The sequence below is a fragment of the Leptodactylus fuscus genome, chromosome 2 (genome assembly GCF_031893055.1).
Source record: "Leptodactylus fuscus isolate aLepFus1 chromosome 2, aLepFus1.hap2, whole genome shotgun sequence".
Lineage (NCBI taxonomy): Eukaryota > Metazoa > Chordata > Amphibia > Anura > Leptodactylidae > Leptodactylus > Leptodactylus fuscus.
Genome location: NC_134266.1, coordinates 90,115,882 through 90,136,837, shown reverse-complemented (window position 1 = coordinate 90,136,837; position 20,956 = coordinate 90,115,882). Strand labels below are relative to the sequence as shown.

The following is a 20,956-nucleotide window of genomic DNA, read 5'->3' as shown; positions in this document are numbered from 1 at the left end:
TGGAGCATCGGGGGCAGGTGAGAATGAAATTTATTTATTTTTTTCCCCACCTCCCCTGATTGTCCAGGCATTAAAAAATGCCTTGACAACCTCTTTAGCTATTTTTATGGCACAATAAAATAAAACCAATAAAAAAAAAGTTTTCATTACCATTAAAAGTAAGTTATTTAAAAAATTATATTCGATCCTGAAAATGAAAATTCTCCCACAAATAATAGAAATTGATTGATTCAGGAACCACTATGGAAAAATTCTTATAACTCTGGAAGTGCTAAAAAAAAACCCCAACTTCCTATTATTTAAGGCCCATAATGCACAATATTAAGGGGTTAAGTAATATGTCAGTGTCTGTAGCTATCTTGCAGTTGATGCAGATGCAGTTGAGGCCCCCACCGCTTCCCTCAGCAAGCACTAATGTTTCCTTAAATAAAGCAGGGTTGCCAGCAGGCAGTGTACATTACACATCTAGCAGCTGTCTGACATTTCAGTGTACGTTCATTCTGGCCATTGGCAGCCATGCCAACCCGTACAGGCAATCCATCTCAGTACTCCAAAGACCAATTGAAAAATCTGTTAATTTCACATAATGTACCTCTGCCTCAGGGTGATCAGAGAAAAGCAGTCTATTTGCAGCTCTACCTCAAGCATATTCTCCCTAAAGATAAAGAAGCTGCTGACTTTTCAAGCGATGATGAGGACATGTTGTCAGAGAATGATGTAAGTCTTGTCCAGGTTTGAGGTTGATGTGTGTGGGACTTCTCAGCATGTCGGCACATTATGAAGGATTTCGGGACCGTTGGGTGTTTTGCACTACTTTTTGCACAACTGTTAATTCAGTGCTTTGCAATACTACAATTTTACCACCTGTAAAAGATCAGATTTGTGTGCTACTAAACAGGGTGCTAGATTTTTGGGTTATATTCCCCCTATCTATACTGGTTACAGTACAAGTCTTTAGAGTAATTTATTATAATATATATACTGTATTCAGGATACTATGAGGCAGCAGTGCTCAAAAAGTGTCCCTTTGGCATTTGCACTTGTGTCTTGGGGTGAATACTGCAGTAGATATGGAGTCATACCACAGCCATTCTAAAGGCTATAATGGATATAGTATCTATGTTTTGGTTGTTATATGCCCCCAAAAAAGTTCATAGCTTTGTAAATTTCTTCTTTCTGTATGACGCTAGGTTCACACCTGCGTTCTACTCTCCGTTCTGTGCTTTCTGTCTTGTGCATGCCAGAAGACGGAAAGCACAGACCGGGTCCAGCCGTGAGCGGCGGTGAGCGTTTTATGCTCTCCGCCGCGAAACTGGATTTTTTAATCCGGACACAGAATACTGCATGTCCGACTCTGTGTCCGGATTAAAAAACCCGGTTTCGCGGCGGAGAGCCTAAAACGCTCACCGCCGCTCACGGCCGGACATCTTTCTCACCCATTCAAATGAATGGGTGAGAGACTCCTGCAGGTTTCCGTCTCCTACTCTGTTTTATGCAGGAAAAGGAAACCTGCAGAACGCAGATGTGAACGAGCCCTAAGCTGCTTAAAATGCATTGCATTTTTCCTTCGCTGTGCTTCACTATGTGTGGCCTTTAGCCTATGGGTGCTGTGCAAGATACCCAAAATTTTGTAATTGCAGGAAAATTTTATAAGGGACACCAGTCACCCATATAGATATTTAGCACTCAATAAATCATTTTAAAATGCTCACAAACTTTGCAGACAACTTAATAAGATAGTATGTCTATAGATACATTCTATTCTGTCTTGCGGGAGGGCTGATTCTGCTGTTAGCCTGCAAGACAAGTCTGCAAACTGTAGTTTTGTGAAAAGACTGAGGATTCTGCAAATCTCACAACTTACAATTTGAGAAACGTCTTCCTTGTACTTGTATGGCTGATTGTGTGATTACAGTTGGGATATTATTCACAAACAGAAGCAGCAGTACTCATTGTTCTCATTGATTTCCTCCTCCCCCCCCCCCTTGTATTTTATCTGCTAAAGCCCGGTTCACATCTGCATTCGTAGATTCTGCTCCCCTTTCCGCATGAAAAATGCAGCAATTTTCTCTCCGCATTTTTTGTGCAGAAACCACACGGGCCCCATTATTGTCTATAGGGTCCACAAGCTTTCTAAGGTAACTGTTATTTTATGCGTATTAGGTTTCCATTCAGGGCATCCCGAATGGAAACCCATGTGTAGATGTGAACCTGGGCCTTAGTTGCCTGTATTTGTCCTGCATTTTCAGTCCCAGTGTTCTGGACTTTTGGCCACTTTTTGGTTTCCTGGATGGTATGGTCACCTGAGCATTTGTCAGGTATTTACTTGCAGTTTTATAGTTGCTCCTGGTAGAAGGGCAGAACATTATCAGCAATGAATGGAGAAGGCAGCTCCTTGTTGTACACATCCACAGCATGAGACAGAAATGCAAAATGTGTTTCAGCAATAATATTAGCAGCAGGACAATTGAAAGGACATCATGTATGAAGGATTGTACAGTTATAGAACAGATTTTTCATGAAAACTCAGGAACTCTTTTAAGGGATTGTACCATTAAAATGCTTTTTTTGACCATTACACATAGGAATAGCCTTAAGAAAGGCTATTGTTCTCCCACCTTTTAGATGCCTTCTCCGCACCGCTGTTTGGTTGAAATCACGGTTTTCTTCGGTATGCAAATGAGTTCTCTCGCAGCACTGGGGGCAGGCCCCAGCGCTCAAACAGCACTGGGGGCGTCCCCAATGCTGCAAGAGAAATCTCCAGCGATGCCTCTATCTTCTTCAGGAACGGCCTCACTGCACGTCTTTTTCCGGAGCTGGGTTTCCCGAGCAGTGCCAGTCAGGGAGGAGAAAGTAGTGGTAGCCCAATAAAGTAGTGCAAGTAGACTGTGTGGTAGTATGAACCACTTCATTACTGAGCCATTTTCCCTTGTTCATGACTGGATACATGGCATTTTGAGTGTTCTAATATACATAGCACTTTGCAAAAAGAGTACATGTGACTGTTTTTTTACTTGTGGCTTTTTTTTTTTTTTTTTTTTCCTCAATAGCACAAAATTCTACCAAACAGTTGTTGCCTGTGTTGTGCCAATGGTAAAGGCATTCATTTTTATTTATTTTTTTATTAATATATTATTCCACCTATAAAGTCATAATAGACAGTTTTAGAGGGCAAGCAAACAATGTATGTAGTCAATAGGTGGTTGTAATTTGACTAAATTATGAATAAAATAATATTTTATGTATGTGTATATAAAGATATAAAAAATATATTTGTGTAAAAGCAGTTTCGGGCCAAACCAGATATAGTTGGCAGTAATCGAACACTTATTATGCCATTTTCACTCTGTGATGTATATATAATAGCCGCTGTCTTACAAAGTGAATGAACGCTCCTTAGCATGAACTGAATGCTCATTTATTGCATTACAGACATTCATTTAAGAAGTAAATGGGATCCCAGCTAGAAAACTTGGATTTAGAGTGGGAAATCAGCAGAGTAATGGCTAACCTTACACTGTTAATATTGAGGAAATCCACATGGTTAGTGCACCGACCCCAGGTCTTTGTGACTGCTATCCAAGTGTGCATTGATGACGTAAACCACTATGCTGGATAAGAGACATTCTGCAGCATGAAAACTGTGTGCTGCTGACCCAGCATAGTTAGTGGAGTCACCTCTGCAATGGCTTTGTAAGACTGTCAGGACCCCTGAGTCAGCACTGGCACACTGACCAGCCTAGAAGGACAGCTACTCTCCTCACAAATTAAATGCAGTCTGCCATTTTGAGAATTCTTCCAGTGACAGAATTAGGTTACAGCATCCATCTGAGTGTCATGTTAATATTTCCTTTATTGGTCCAGCATATGTTGTCTGTCCTACCAGTGCATTGTCTCCTATCCCCACCAGACTGGAAGTGATAATGTCTCCCCATTCAATGTCACTGTTCTTAGGAGTTACATTACTGACTGGCTACTGCAATTGCGTGACAAAAAAAATGGGATGTCATCACTGTTGGTCCTTCATGAACAGAAGCTGTGGCACAGGAAAAGAGGGCGATTTTAAAGGGTGAACACTGTTTTCTCTTAAAAGTTTGTCTACTTACAGTACCGTATATATTCGAGTATAAGCGGACCTGAATATAAGCCGAGGCCCCTAATTTTACCACAAAAAACTGGGAAAATTTATTGACTCGAGTATAAGCCAAGGGGGAAGGGGAATGTAGCAGCTACTGGAAAATTTCAAAAATTAAAATGGTCAGAGTTTTTGGGTGCAGTAGATGCTGGGGAAGGGGAGGGGGTGTTTTGGTTGTCTGTCTGTCTGCCCCTTCCCTGAGCTTGAGGACTGGGTTTTTCCCCCCACGTGGAATTCAGCCTAGCTGAATATAGGGTATCTGCAGTGCTCCTATTAACCCCTTCCCCATGGAACAGGAGCACTGCAGATACCCTATATTCAGTAGACCGGGCACTTTCAGACACAGGGATACCTAATGTGTCTGTGTCTCACAGTCATTTTCTACTTTTATATGTATTCTAGGGAAAGGAGGGATTTAGAACTTTTATTTATTTTTCTTTTAAAGCTTCTTTTTTTTCCCCCACTATCTTATGGGAGATTCTATATATTGATATTGTGGCTGGTCATAGAACCCCCCCCCCTTCCCCCTCCAAAAAAAAGAAAAAAGAAATTTTTTTTTTTTTTTTTTTCTTGCTGATTCGAGTATAAGCCGAGCGGGACTTTCAGCACAAAAACTGTACTGAAAAATTCGGCTTATACTCGAGTATATACGGTAATGGTGTAGTTCTCAAACATCCTCATTAGGCCGTGGCCCCACGGGATGGAAACTCCGCGGGAAAAATTGCAGCATTTTACAGTACGGGCAAAGTGGATGGGATTCTAGCAAAGCCCATCCCCACTTTGCGGTAAAAACCGCCGTGCTGACATGCCACAATTTCCTGAGCCGGTGCGATTTTTGAAATGGCAGCATGTCAATTATAACTACGGAAATGCCGGCAATTTCCTCATAGGTATAATTGTCACAGCAAGTCTGTGGAGAAAAGCTCTGCAAACTTTCTGTATTAAAGCGCTGCAGAAAGAACTGCGCCGCGTGGCTGCTGTGGTTTTTCCCACAGCGCTTTATTGTCCCATGGGGCCTAAGCCTTAAAAGGAGTCTGTTAGCAGAGCCCAGCATATCATTCCATCCACACAGATATATACAGTGTTTTCCCTTATGGAGATATCCCTGTTGTTAAAATGCAATGGAGTTCTTTGGAGCAAGGAGGGCGTTGCCATTGCTCCGAAGAGGTAAGAAATAACGCCCTCCTAGCTCCAAAACGTATTCACAGTGAAAAAACGGTGATATCTCAACAACAGGTGGTGTGGATACACAAGGGGAGAATGGGGTGACCAATCTATCTGAGGGGTCGGGGTATCTGCTCGGTTGTTGGTTTATGGGCAGAATCTGATAATCCGATTATTGCCGGCTCTAGCTGTAGGGATTTTCTTCTGCTTTGCGCTATGATATAACTTCGAATCCACGGCTTTCTTTTTTTTTTTTCCCCTGAGTAAAATATAACTTCTATCTTCCTTCTTTCTGACAAATATTAATACAAATGTCAGAATTCCTGCGAGGGGAAAACAGGCTTTTGACTGACTCATTAAATTTGGCGTTAGACTTGGGAGTGATTCCTGGGGCTGACAGGCAGGGCAGAAGGTCGCAGCGCGTAGGGCTGTTGCTAGGCAACCAAACCCTTTGTGGGAAAATGTTGACAGATTTTCCAAACTACAAGAAGACGGGTGTCGAGATCCACTGAATGGTCTGTACAAATGACCTGTTTACCATTTAGCCAGCGAACCTATTGCAACGCACACACCGCCATCTAAAACACTAGCCAGATAGGATTTTATGTGAGACTAGATAAATGGACAGGTCCTGTGGTATCTGGAATATTTTACAATAGCTCTTTCTCATTGTGTTATATATCTCCTTGTAGACTGGTATCTGTTGGTATCTTTTGACTTTCTGTAAAGATGCCAGGCATCCTAATTAGAGATGAGCGAACACTAAAATGTTCGAGGTTCGAAATTCGATTCGAACAGCCGCTCAATGTTCGTGTGTTCGAACGGGTTTCGAACCCCATTATAGTCTATGGGGAACAGATACTCGTTAAGGGGGAAACCCAAATCCGTGTCTGGAGGGTCACCAAGTCCACTATGACACCCCAGGAAATGATGCCAACACCTCTGGAATGACACTGGGACAGCAGGGGAAGCATGCCTGGGGGCATCTAACACACCAAAGACCCTCTATTACCCCAACATCACAGTCTAACAACTACACACTTTCCACATTCAAAAAAACCTCTATCAAAGTGGGAAAATACCTGGAAACCTTCTTTACTCCCCAAATGGATGGACACAAACCCCAATTTAAGCTCAACAAACAGTAACAACCACCCCTTTAAATCACGTTCCCCATGACAACCACAAATGGAATAGGCAATGGGAATTCCAAAAGCCCTCACCCTTAACTGTCATTTTGAGTGTGTGTGTGTGTGTGTGTGTGTGTGTGTGTGTGTGTGATGTGGTAAGACCTTCCAAAATTCACTTTTCTAGCCCTTAACATGAGCCCTTCCAAACAAAGTTACATGACCTTAAGCTGAGCTACCAGCAGAGATTGAGGCCCTTGGCATGAGTAGAGCCTTGCACCAGCAGTGTTTTTGGCACTTAGGGTGAGTTGAGCCTTGTACCAGCGTGTGTCCCTTAACATCAGGCGGGCCCTAAGTTCTGCGCTTTGCACAAAAGTTCCACATTAACTAGGCTGAATGGTACAAAGATTAGTAGGCCCGAGAACCAGGAACAGGTCTTGCAATGGCTGTCGGATAACGCTTAAAGCACATTGTCCACCAGCCAGTCAGCCTCTACCTCCTCTTACCCAACAGTCTTGTCCTCCTTCCACCCAAAATTCCCAATCTTCTCAGAACAATAACCCCAACTGTCCCTGCTCCCCAGAGCTGTTCTCCCTTCCTTTGACTGTACCGCAACCTGCCCCTCCATTTCGCGATTCCACGGACCTAACAGACGAGTATCTGTGTCCAGATGCTCAAACACTAGAGTCTCCTCCATTCCATCTCCGGTCGATTTGGTGGCGGATGACCAGCAACCCACCCTCATCGACGACGATGAGACGCAGTTGCTGTCAGGGCAGCCAGTTGACATGCGCATTGTGCAGGGGGAGGAGGCGAGACAGGAGTTGGAAGAGGAGGTGGTGGACGACGAGGACACCGACCCCACCTGGACAAGGCAGATGTCAAGCTGGGAAAGTAGTGTGGATGTTGAGGCAGGTGCAGCACCAAAAAGGGTAGCTAGAGGCAGAGACATGTCCAGAGGCAGAGGTCAGCTGCTTTGCCGAAGCCAGGCCAGACCCGGAATGTCCGAAGATGTTCCCTTTTGTACCCAGCCCAGAAAAACTCCCCCATCGAGGGCACGTTTCTTGAAGGTGTAGAGTTTTTTCAAGGAATGCGCCGAGGACAGATATAGTGTCGTCTACACAATTTGCCTCTCGAAATCGAGTAGGGGCCCTGAGAAGAGCAACCTGTCCACCACTTCAATGCACCGTCATTTGGAATCCAAGCAATGGAATCAGTGGCAGGCAGCAACGGCAGGACAAACGTCGCCCGCCGTTCATGCCACTGCCTCTGCTCACAGTGCTGGCGATGCACTCCAGAGGACGAGCCAGGACATCACTTCATCTGCCTCCGCCACTTTGTTGACTTCTCCCTCATCCTCCCCTGTTTCTGTCTTATCTCCTTCTCCTGCACCATCAAAGGCACCATCAGGCGCTTCTTTACAACAACCCACCATCTCTCAGACATTGGAGCGCCGGCAGAAATACACCGCTAACCACCCACCCACGCAAGCCTAGAACGCCAACATCGCTAAACTGCTGGCCCAGGAGAGGTTGGCGTTCCGGCTTGTTGAAACTCCCGCCTTCCCGGACCTGATGGCAACTGTGGCACCTCACTATGCCGTCCCTAGCCGTCTCAACTTCTCCCGGTGTGGCGTCCCCGCCTTGCACCAGCACGTGTCACTCAACATCAGGTGGGCCCTTAGTTCCGCGCTTTGCTGCAAGGTCCACTTGACCACCGACACTTGGACAAGCGCCTGTGGTCAGGGATGCTGCAGTGCTTATCTTTAATGACAGGCAGGGTGAATGTGGTGGAGTCTGTTCCTCGGGTGCAAACTGGGGTGGCCTATCTCCTCTCCCAGGCCAAAATTCATGGCAGGAGTAGACTGAAACCCTACGACGCTGCAACCTCCACCACAGCTACTAGCGGCAAACGCTAAAACACTGGTGTGGGGAGACGTCAGCAGGCGGTGCTGAAGCTCATCAGCTTGGGGGACAGACAGCACAGTGCCTCCGAGGTCAGGGATGCCATCCTGGCTGAGATGGCATTTTTTTTTCCCTGCTACACCTGGGGCCTGGCATTTTTACGCCTGTGATAATGGCTGGAACCTGGTAGCGGCTCTGGAGCTTGCCAGCCTCCAACACGTTCCATGTTTGGCCCACGTCTAACCTAGTGGTGCAAAGTTTTTTAAAAACATACCCAAATGTACCGAAGCTACTGTTGAAAATGCGGCGCTTGTGCGCCCACTTTTGCAAGTGCACAGGAGTCGCTGCTAGCCTAAAAACACTCTAGCAAGGCCTACATCTGTCCAAACACAGGCTGTTGTCCGTCATTCACACACGCTGAAACCCTACAATACCATATCTTGAGCAGGGTGTGTGAGCTGCACAGACCTTTGATGGAGTTCCATCTACAAAACCCAAGGGTTCCTCAAAGTCAGCAACCAAAGTTTCTGCACCATGAGTTTCCAGGGGTGGCAGAGTTATGGCTAGGGGAAGAGGCATGGATAGGGATGATGTCTAGGGGCAAAAGCAGTGTGGATGTGGAGGCAAGCTAAGCAGGAAAAACTGGGGGTACAAGCTAAGGCATGGACTGGGGTGATGTCTAGGGGCAAAAGCAGTGTGGATGTGGAGGCAAGCTAAGCAGGAAAAACTGGGGATACAAGCTAAGGCATGGACTGGGGTGATGTCTAGGGGCAAAAGCAGTGTGGATGTGGAGGCAAGCTAAGCAGGAAAAACTGGGGGTACAAGCTAAGGCATGGACTGGGGTGATGTCTAGGGGCAAAAGCAGTGTGGATGTGGAGGCAAGCTAAGCAGGAAAAACTGGGGGTACAAGCTAAGGCATGGACTGGGGTGATGTCTAGGGGCAAAAGCAGTGTGGATGTGGAGGCAAGCTAAGCAGGAAAAACTGGGGGTACAAGCTAAGGCATGGACTGGGGTGATGTCTAGGGGCAAAAGCAGTGTGGATGTGGAGGCAAGCAAAGCAGGGAAAATGGTGGCTAGAGGCAAAGGGATGTCCATAGGCAGCAAGGGCAAAGATGCAAAACTCTCCCGTTTCAAGAATTTTCCTGACTTGTTTCCCCACAAAACATTCCTGGGAGGAGGGCTGAAACACCACCCTCCTCCTCCTCCGCTGTTAGATTTACCCCAGCTACGAGCTGAAAACGCTGCAACACTGGTGTGGGGAGACGTCAGCAGGCTGGGCTGAAGCTCATCAGCTTGGGAGACGGACAGCACACTGCCTCTGAGGTCAGGGATGCCATCCTGGATGAGATGGCAATTTGTTTATCCCCGCTGCCCCTGGGGCCAGGTTTTTTAGCTTGTTGGAGGGCTCTGGAGCTTGCCAGCCTCCAACACGTTCCATGCCTGGCCCACATGTTCAATGTAGTGGTGCAATGATTTTTAAAAACATACCCCAAATTAGCTGAGCTAAGGGTGAAAGTGCGGCACTTGGACACCCACTTTCCCAAGTCTACAGTACCTGGAGCTAGCCGCAATACACTCCAGCAAGGCCTACATCTGCCTGAAGCACCTACTGTTGTGCGAGGTCACCACACGCTCTAACCCTAGATACCGTATGTTCAGCAGGGTGTGTGAGCAGCAGAGACCTTTGATGGAGTACCAGCTACAAAACCCAAGGGTTCCTCAGAGTCAGCTCCCTCACTTTCTGCACCATGAGTTTCCATGGGTGGCAGACTTATGGCTAGAGGCACAGGCATGGATAGGGGTGATGTGTAGGGGCAAAAGCAGTGTGGATGTGGAGGCAAGCTAAGCAGCAAAAACTGGGGGTACAAGCAGCCGGTGACATCATCACTGACAAGCACAGCTGTCTGTCAGCTGACAGGCTGACTTTCACCAAAATGAACAGACAATGGATAGACTCATCATATACATGTCAGTTACATGACAAATTTAGTGCAATTTGCAAGTCCAAGATGGTTTGGAGATCTGCGGAGAGGAATCTCACCACCTCTTGCGGGTGCCATCATTTGGAAGGCAAGCCCTGGGCTGGGGTGAGAGCAAGCGCAGGATAATCGTCGTTTGGCCTGGCGGCCACTGCCTCTTCCACTGTTGACAGGGCTGGCGCTGCAGTCCAGACCAGGAGCCAGGACACCTCCACATCTGCCTCTGACACTTTGGGGAGTTCACCCTTATCCTCACCTTTTCCTGCCATTTCTCCTTTTGCCCGCGCCATCATGCGCCTCTTCCCAGCAACTCCCCATCTCCCAAGCCTTTCATTTCATGCTAAAGTACAGCGCAACCCACCCACATGCCCAAGGCTACAACGGCCTCATCTCAAGAAATCTGGCCCAGGAGATGTTGGAATCCCGGCTGGGGGACACTCTGCCCTTTTTGGGCAGAGTGTCTACTGCGCCACCGCACTGTGCCGTCCACACCAGCACTTTCCCCCAAACATGAGGCGGTCCCTAAATTCAGCGCTTAGCCCTAAAGTTCCATGTGACCAGTTACGAATGGACAAGTGCATGCGGACAGGGACGCTACCTTTCAATTTGGGCACAGTGGTTGAATGTAGTTGAGGCGTGGACCGGGTCGCAAAATGTGGTGGCCTGACTTGTCTCCCCACACAACATTCCTGGGAGGAGGGCTGAAACACCACCCTCCTCCGCTGTTAAATTGACCCCAGCTACGAGCTGGAAACGCTGCAACACTGGTGTGGGGAGACGTCAGTGGGCCGTGCTGAAGCTCATCAGCTTGGGGGCCAGACAGCACACTGCCTACAAAGTGAGTCATGCCATCCTCGATGAGACGGCAATGTGGTTTTTGCCACTGCACCTGGGCCCAGGCATGTTGTCATGTGTGATAATGGCCGTAACCTGGGATTGGCTCTGTAGCTTGGCAGCCTGCAACATATTCCATGCCTGGGCCACGTTTTTAACTCGTTGCTGCTAATCTTTTGAAAAAGGTACCCCAATGTTCCTGAGCTACTGGTGAAAGTGTGGCGCTTGTGCGGATAGTTTTTAAAGTGTATAGTTGCCGCTGCTAGCCTCTATGCACTCCTACAACGCCTGTACCTGCTGGAACAACGGCTGTTGTGCGACGTCTCCACACTGCTGGCACTAAACATATCATGTGTTGAGCAGAGTGTGTGAGCAGCACAGACCTTTGATGTAGTTCCAACTCCAAAACCCTCGGGTTCGTCAAAGTCAACTCCCTCAGTTGCTCAACCATGAGTGGCCATGGGTGGCAGACTTATGTGAAATCCCATCCCATCCATTGCACTGGACACGAAACATTAGCATGCGCTCAGCACAACTTCGGATATGGCAGATGCGTTAAGCAGGGTGCAGGGTACAACACAGACCAGGCCCGAGCACCAGGAACAGGTGTTAGAAATACTGCAGCATCTGCCATTTCCTTCCAATTTTGGGGTTTTGGACCCGCCACCGACTTGTCTGGACCTAAGTGGGGATCATGAGACACAGTTGCCATCAAGGCAAGCTGTGGTCATGTGCGGTTTGCAGTAAGGGGGCAGTGCGCAATTGGAAGAGGAGTTGGTGGATGACGAGGCCACCGACCCCACATGGACAGGGGTGATGTCTAGGGGCTAAAGCAGTGTAGATGTAGAGGGAAGCTAAATCAACAAAAAACCTGGGTAGAAGCAAAGGCATAAACTGGGGTGATGTTTAGGGGTGAAAGCAGAGTAGATGTGGAGGGAAGCTAAGCAGCAAAAACAGTGGGTAGAAGCAAAGGCATGCAAAACTCTACCCTGTTGGAAGACTTATTCCTAGGTCTGGAACACGTTAATGGCCCCCCTGGACAAATTACTGCCACTCAGGGGCCTAGTGTCACCAGGAGGGACAAGTATAGGCGCATGTTGTGGGAATACCTGGCCGACACCAGCTCTGTCCTCTCCGATCCCTCTGTGCTCTACAGCCTAAACTTATTTTCTCATCTTTTTTTCTGAACTGCACATCTCTTGCCTGCTTCCTTTGGGATCTTAGAAATGGTGGTCCACTTCCACAGATGGTAACTTCAATAGACAGTGTAACGGGAGTAGCTGAGGGATCGCTGTCTTAACCACTTTTTGGCACAAAATTAACTTCCAAAGCCAAATATGGTGCAAGTATATGATGCAAGGACACCTACACACCTATCTCTGACACATTGGGGAGTTCACCCTCATGCGCCCTTTTGGCCTGCACCATCATGCGCCTCTTCCCAACCACTCCACATTTCCCAAGCTTTTCATTGCAGGCAGAAGTACAATACAACCCACCCCCATGCCCAAGCCTGTAACAGCCTCATCGATAAACTGCTGGCCCTGGAGATGTTGGTGTTTGTTTATGCTTCTGGAGACCCAGGCCTTCCGTCAGCAGATGGCAGCTGGGGCACCTCCCTATGCTGGGCCTAGCCGTTACTACTTCTCTTGGTGTGCTGTCTCTGCCTTGCGCCTGCATGTGTCCCATAACATCAGTCGGGCCCAGAGCTCTGCGCTTTGCTGCAAGGTCCACTTGACCACCGACACATGGACAAGCGCCTGTGGTCAGGGATGCTGCAGTGCTTATCTTTAATGACAGGCAGGGTGAATGTGGTGGAGTCTGTTCCCCGGGTGCAAACTGGGGTGGCCTATCTCCTCTCCCAGGCCATGGCAGGAGTAGACTGAAACCCTACGAAGCTGCAACCTCCACCCCAGCTACTAGCGGAAAACACTGTAACACTGGCATGGGGAGATGTCAGTAGGCCGTGCTGAAACTGATCAGCTTGGGGGACAGACAGCACAGTGCCTCCGAGGTCAGGGATGCCATCCTGGCTGAGATGGCATTTTTTTTTCCCTGCTACACCTGGGGCCTGGCATTTTTGCGCCTGTGATAATGGCTGGAACCTGGTAGCAGATCTGGAGCTTGCCAGACTCAAACACGGTCCACGCATGGCCCACGTTTTCCAACTTGTTGGTGCCATGTTTCTTTGAAACCTACACCATTGTGCCTGATATACAGGTCAAAGTGGGGCCATTTTCGTAAGTGAGAACTAGCCTCTGCTAGGCAGAAAACATTCAGAGCACACTCCTCTCATCTTCGCACCGTTGGCTGGCGGAGGAAGACGAGGGGGTTGGAGTGGCATCTGATGTCCCTATCCCACACGAGGCTAGAGGGTGCACTTCAGTGCATCCCATTGCTTCACCACAAATGGTGTGAAGGGGAGTGGAAAATGGAGGAAATGGAGAGTGACCCTTACAGTTGGGGCCAGCAAAGGCATGCCAAGTAACACACTGGCACACATGGCTGACTTCATCTTGGGTTGCTTTTCAACACATATTTCACATCATGAAGAACAAATAATACTGGATTTTTTCAAGCCTCGAACCCCGGTCTAGGTCTAATGTCTGTTCCTTTCTTATATTAGGGGAGAGGGAAAAAAAATTACTTCAGTGATACGTTTAGCGTACATAGACTGACTATTAATGTGTATCCCACTTAGTGTTGTTAGGGTTACACACCGTCACAACCTGGCTAAAGCTTCTATAGCTGTTAATAAAGTCAACATAACTTTACGGTATCCAAAAAGACAGCTGGTACCGACAGAGAGCAAGACAAATGTCACCCAAAGCTGTGAGCTCTGAACACCCACAGTGACTTTGGCGTCATCATCATTATAAGGGAGTGGGTGGTAATAAATAACTTGGCAGTGCCTAAAACCCAAAAAGCTTATACAACTATATTTACATTAAGATACACAAATGAAACTTTTCAGTAGCATGTCATGAGACAAGCTGATAAGCTCTTCCTTTGTGCAGTGCTATTTGAAAGTTAAACGCTGCCTTTATTTTAATTCTGGAGAAGGTGCAGACATTAGATTTAGAACATGTTGTCTTCATTGTCCAAATCCTCTATATAGGTAACGCGTTTTTCGGGCCGAGCTGTCTGGGAACGAGCTGGTGCAGCACTGACAACCTGGGTGAATATGGCAAGAGCCTGAGATGTAGGGTGAATGAATCCCCAAATTATTTGTGGAATTCCCAGTGAGACAATGGCACTGTATACCAGTATTAAAAATTGTGGGTGCACATAACCCCCATATATTCTTTGAATTCCCAGTCAGACAATGGCACTGTATACCAGTATTAAAAATTGTGGGTGCACATAACCCCCATATATTCTTTGAATTCCCAGTCAGACAATGGCACTGTATACCAGTATTAAAAATTGTGGGTGCACGTAACCCCCATATATTCTTTGAATTCCCAGTCAGACAATGGCACTGTATACCAGTAGTAAAAATTGTGGGTGCACATAACCCCCATATATTCTTTGAATTCCCAGTCAGACAATGGCACTGTATACCAGTATTAAAAATTGTGGGTGCACATAACCCCCATATATTCTTTGAATTCCCAGTCAGACAATGGCACTGTATAGCAGTATTAAAAATTGTGGGTGCACGTAACCCCCATATATTCTTTGAATTCCCAGTCAGACAATGGCACTATATACCAGTATTAAAAATTGTGGGTGCACATAACCCCCATATATTCTTTGAATTCCCAGTCAGACAATGGCACTGTATACCAGTATTAAAAATTGTGGGTGCACGTAACCCCCATATATTCTTTTAATTCCCAGTCAGACAATGGCACTGTATACCAGTAGTAAAAATTGTGGGTGCACATAACCCCCATATATTCTTTGAATTCCCAGTCAGACAATGGCACTGTATACCAGTATTAAAAATTGTGGGTGCACATAACCCCCATATATTCTTTGAATTCCCAGTCAGACAATGGCACTGTATACCAGTATTAAAAATTGTGGGTGCACATAACCCCCATATATTCTTTGAATTCCCAGTGAGACAAAGGAACTGTATAGCAGTATTAAAAATTGTGGGTGCACGTAACCCCCATATATTCTTTGAATTCCCAGTCAGACAATGGCACTGTATACCAGTATTAAAAATTGTGGGTGCACATAACCCCCATATATTCTTTGAATTCCCAGTGAGACAATGGCACTGTATACCAGTAGCAAAAATTGTGGGTGTATATAGCCCCAATTCTATTGCTAGGGGACTTGCAGGGTATTTCTGAGGTGAAGGTGGGGGGGCACACCGTTGGAACGGGGATTTGGGGTGTATATATGGGGTATACGGGAATACACTGTCAGTGTGTTCCATTCAGGATCCTGGGAAAGCTGGGTTGCGGCGATTGAGCCCGTCAGTGCCACGTTACACTGACAAGCTTCTCCCTGGAATTGAAGTTATATGTAAGCCCAATATATTCTTTGAATTCCCAGTGAGACAATGGCACTATATGGCAGTAGCAAAAATAGTGGGTGTATATAGCCCCAATTCTATTGCTAGGGGACTTGCAGGGTATTTCTGGGGTGAAGGTGGGGGGGCACACCGTTGGAACGGGTATCGGGGGTATATATCGGGTATACGGGAATACACTGACAGTGTATTCCATTCAGGATCCTGGGAAAGCTGGGTTGCGGCGATTGAGCCCATCAGTGCCACGTTACACTGACAAGCTTCTCCCTGGAATTTAGCTCTTATAAGAGCTGTTGGTTGTCTTCTCCTTCCTATCCTAGCCTGTCCCTGCCTACCCAGAATCTAAGCCCTAGCTAGCTGGACGGAAACCTCCGTCCTCGGTGAATTGCAAGCTCAGAATGACGCGAAGCTGGGCGGCGCTGTTCTTTTAAATTAGAGGTCACATGTTTTCGGCAGCCAATGGGTTTTGCCTACTTTTTTCAACGTCACCGGTGTCGTAGTTCCTGTCCCACCTACCCTGCGCTGTTATTGGAGCAAAAAAGGCGCCAGGGAAGGTGGGAGGGGAATCGAGTAATGGCGCACTGTACCACGCGGTGTTCGATTCGATTCGAAAATGCCGAACAGCCTAATATCCGATGGAACATGAGTTCGATAGAACACTGTTCGCTCATCTCTAATCCTAATGCACGTGATCTCATTCAATGATTCCTCACTTTCCTGTGAAGTGATGGTGTGTATCTTGTATGGCGCCACCAGGTGTTCAGAATGCATAGTAATGTTCCCAATAATGGGCTGTGTACTGGTGGACATACATGCTCTGTCACCCACAGAGTGCACTAATGGGACATTAGTGCCCCCACACAATATAATGCCCCATTATTGTGCCTTCTTAAAGTATGCTCCATAGCACCTCAACCCCCCTCCTTCCCCGTATCCACGGGACGGAAACGCCACAATTTGCCCACAGCAGAAAAACACCACGAGAAAAATCACGCCATTTTACAGTAAGTGCAAAGTGGATGGGATTCTAGTAGGGTTGAGCCGATCTTGAGATTTCAGGATCGGTTTCAAAATCCGATTTCCGATCATTTTCCAGCCGATCGCGAAATTTGCTCGATCGGGATCCGATCTTTTCCGATCCCGATCCTCAACCCTAGTCAATGCTTCTCTATGGGAAAAGTCACTTGAGGGTTGAGTCGATCTTGAAATAATCTCCGACCTTGATCCCGCTGGAAAAGATCGGGTCGGAATTCCGATCGCAGTCGTGAAATTTACTCGATCGGCGATCGGAATCCGATCTTTTCCGATCGCAATGTATAACTCCTGCGCTTATAGTAATGTATTAGTCCCCGGTGCTAACAATTTATGTTACTTAAAGCTACTATACTATTTGATGAGTACAAGCACATCTATTTATCTATGCTATGTGTCGTGCAAGTTGTTTTAAGCAAATTTAGATTGTACATGTATTTTTTTTCCATATAAATTGTTATATGTAATTATTCCTGTGTTTGGAGAGAGACTGTAGCAATAAAAGGGTTACAGTTCAGCCACACCTTTCATTGAATGAAGGGTGTACTAGAGCATTAATCTTTATTGTGCTACTTAGCATGTATTGCAGGCTCCGACTGGTTTCCTGCTTACACTGTTCCTATTTCCTTTCTCAGCTTCAGTCCGTTGAGGACCACGAGGAAAAGAGAAGTGACAAGATGGACTTGAAAAGCTTGAGTGACAGTGAGCTAAAGGAACAGCTGAAGAAACACGGGGTCAACCCAGGACCCATCTTACGTATGCACATCATATTTTACAGAACTGTGGGAGTGTCAGAGCAGTGTACAGGAAGTCGGTCAATAGGCAGCGATTACTCAGCATGGGGAAAAATCCTTCCCTTTACATCAAAGACAATAGCCAAGCATGGATCCATTATATTAATGGAGGCTTTCTAGCCTTACATTGTAATAGCATTGGTCAGAGATGTACTAATCATTTTGTAGAATAGATGCACACGTCTCCTAAATAAAAGATACATTACTATAGATAGATCTGCAAATGCTAAAATAAACCGCTCTCAGGAAGAAAGAAGCTGCATGCCTTGATGTGGTATTATATGAGGATGGAAATGCAGTGCAAGTTCATAAGTAAAGATAAGAGCACTTACTGTGAATGCTCGTGTGAGGCGAGGTACTCTAGTGCATTGCAGAGAACAAAAGTTCTGAATTCATTTCATTGACTGCATAATGCCGTAGGTTTCCTTCTGGAGTTCTTATCTGCTAGAAGCAATGCTTATTTTTGGCTTTCGATGTTTTCGGAGATTGTGCTAAAACACAATATCCAGGCAGGCGATGCTTAGCAAAGCTTGACTGATCTTCTCTCAAAACCGCCAATATGGCTCCGAGGATTATGTGTGATATGAAAGACTAAAACATTATTAACGGTTTTGTTTATTACAGGTTTGGTGTACTTTTGTTGTTTTTCATTTTTTTTTCTAACTTTGTCTAGCCACCACCAGGACTGTTTATGAGAAAAAGTTACAGCAACTACTAGAAGAGAATCAGGTGAATGAAAATGGAGGTGGCCATGAGGACCAGTATTCCGATAGTGAAGATGAAGGTTGGTGCATACGTTGTTCAGGCTCAAGGCCAAATTACAGCTTGGAACATGAGCTGCATATTAAGTACCAATAACTGTGTGGGATCGCATTCACCAAAACCAGAAAGGTGTTTAGGCAGAGAAATTGTTAATCTCTGCATTGAACCTTAATGTGGACATAATGCATTATTTGTAGCTTCTATTTTCCATCTTGTATAAATGAAACTTAAATCTTCAGTACAATTCGCAAGCTTGAGTAAGCCATTAAAAGGTTATATCATGGCCTAGCTAGTATTTTTAAGGGTTCCACTGTGAGGACCCCTGTAGATTCTGAGGTTGAAGGGCTGCATTTGGACCCCAAAGATCAAAAAGCTATGACACATACCAGTGATATGCCATTATTTCCTGCCATGGGTTTAACCCTTTAGGCTGGGTTTACACTGTGCTTTGCTTCATGCAATTTTCAGTTGTAGTAATGAGCAGTGCTACATTTTACTATACCAGTAAACCAGAGATTTTCAATTGAATGACCATTAGCATACAGATAAAATGTATAGTACACGTGTTAGGCATTACTGCAAAAAAAGCACTGTGTAAACCCAAAGTCCAAACAATGCGGAAAAGCTGATGTTGCAGATTTTGCAGAATTTTTTTTGAACCTGGAGACAGGAGAAGTAGAAGTGTTTCCCATTCCTTTTGAAACCACTTTTGGCTTTGGCTCAAAAAAGCAGGAAAATCTGCGACGTGTAGCCTCAGCCTTAAGTTGGCTTCCTACCTAGCTAAGAGAGGGTGAGGGGACACCAATAAATGTCATTGACTTTTCTAGTGTCAGGGTTTTAAAATCTTATTCAGCTGTTCATGAGTTGTATCAGCTTCTAAACTGGGTGAAAACTAATCTGACCTCCTGTTACAACTTCTACATGGTTGTCCTTCAGCCTAGTTATGTAGTGATATTGTATCACTTACTGCACTCATTCATCATTCAGGCCTCTTAGAAAGCTGAGTTATGTGTGATCGAGTAACTGTATTGGTTGGCACAGCCTTACAGAAGAGAACAACTGAAGGATGGATTGATATTTTTTTTTTTTTTTTAGGGGGGAAAACATTTTTAAAGGATATATATGATCTTATTCTCTTTGAAGGTGTTCAGGTGAAGAATCTTCTGGACCTGAGATGTGAGCTGAACGGAGATAGAACAGCCGGTTTTGACAGCTATAGCCAAAAAAATGTAAGTTAACTGTATAGATTAACCCTTCTGTCTGATTTGCTGAAAAGAAGTAAAAACAACAAATTTTGCTTTAGGCTTTTTACCTTTTACAGATATAGATAGATAGAATACAGACCAAAAGTTTGGACACACCTTCTCATTCAGAGTTTTTTTTGTATTTTCATGACTATGAAAATTGTAGATTCACACTGAAGGCATCAAAACTATGAATTAACACATGTGGAGCTTCAAGAGGTAGTCACTAGAGATGAGCGAACACTGTTCGGATCAGCCGATCCGAACAGCACGCTCCCATAGAAATGAATGGAAGCACCTGTGATGCGGCCGGCTGACGGCAAAGTCAGCGTCACAGGTGCTTCCATTCATTTCTATGGGAGCGTGCTGTTCGGATCGGCTGATCCGAACAGTGTTCGCTCATCTCTAGTAGTCACCGGAAATGGTTTTCACTTCACAGGTGTGCCCTGTCAGGTTTAATAAGTGGGATTTCTTGCCTTATAAATGGGGTTGGGACCATCAGTTGTGTTGTGCAGAAGTCAGGTGGATACACAGCTGATAGTCCTACTGAATAGACTGTTAGAATTTGTATTATGACAAGAAAAAAGCAGCTAAGTAAAGAAAAACGAGTGGCCATCGTTACTTTAAGAAATGAAGGTCAGTCCGAAAAATTCGGAAAACTTTGAAAGTATCCCCAAGTGCAGTTGCAACAACCATCCAGCGCTGCAAAGAAACTGGCTCACATGAGGACCGCCCCAGGAAAGGAAGACCAAGAGTCACATCTGCTGAGGAGGATAAGTTCATCTGAGTCACCAGCCTCAGAAATCGCAGGTTAACAGCAGCTCAGATTAGAGACCAGGTCAATGCCACACAGAATTCTAGCAGCAGACACATCTCTACAACAACTGTTAAGAGGAGACTTTTTGCAGCAGGCCTTCATGGTAAAATAGCTGCTAGAAAACCACTGCTAAGGACAGACAACAAGCAGAAGAGACTTGTTTGGGCTGAAGAACACAAGGAATGGACATTAGACCAGTGGAAATCTGTGCTTTGGTCTGATGAGTCCAAATTTGAGATCTTTGGTTCCAACCACCATGTCTATGTGCAACGCAGAAAAGGTGAACAGATGGACTCTCCATGCCTGGTTCCCACCATAAAGCATGGAGGAGGAGGTGTGATGGTGTGGGGGTGCTTTGCTGGTGACACTGTTGGGAATTTACTCAAAATTGAAGGCATACTGATTCAGCATGGCTACCACAGCATCTTGCAGCGGCATGCTATTCCATCCGGTTTGCGTTTAGTTGGACCATCATTTATTTTCAACAGGACAATGACCCACCTCACACCTCCAGGCTGTGTAAGGGCTATTTGACCAAGAAGGAGAGTGATGGGGTGCTACGCCAGATGACCTGGCCTCCACAAGCACCAGCCATGAACCCAATCGAGATGGTTTGGGATGAGCTGGACCGCAGAGTGAAGGCAAAAGTGCCAACAGATACTAAGCATCTCTGGG

General features: G+C 45.9%; 1 protein-coding gene across 1 annotated transcript in view; it reads left to right on the top strand.

Annotated features, from left to right (window-relative positions):
- Positions 1-488: 488 nt before the first annotated feature.
- Positions 489-20,956, top strand: part of LEMD1 (LEM domain containing 1) — a 32,632-nt gene continuing 12,164 nt past the window's right edge. The window contains exons 1-4 of the mRNA XM_075264182.1: positions 489-717; positions 17,300-17,420; positions 18,132-18,242; positions 19,364-19,449. Of these exons, the coding sequence (XP_075120283.1) occupies positions 517-717; positions 17,300-17,420; positions 18,132-18,242; positions 19,364-19,449 (519 nt within the window). The 5' untranslated portion in view covers positions 489-516. The remainder of the gene's footprint in view (positions 718-17,299; positions 17,421-18,131; positions 18,243-19,363; positions 19,450-20,956) is intronic.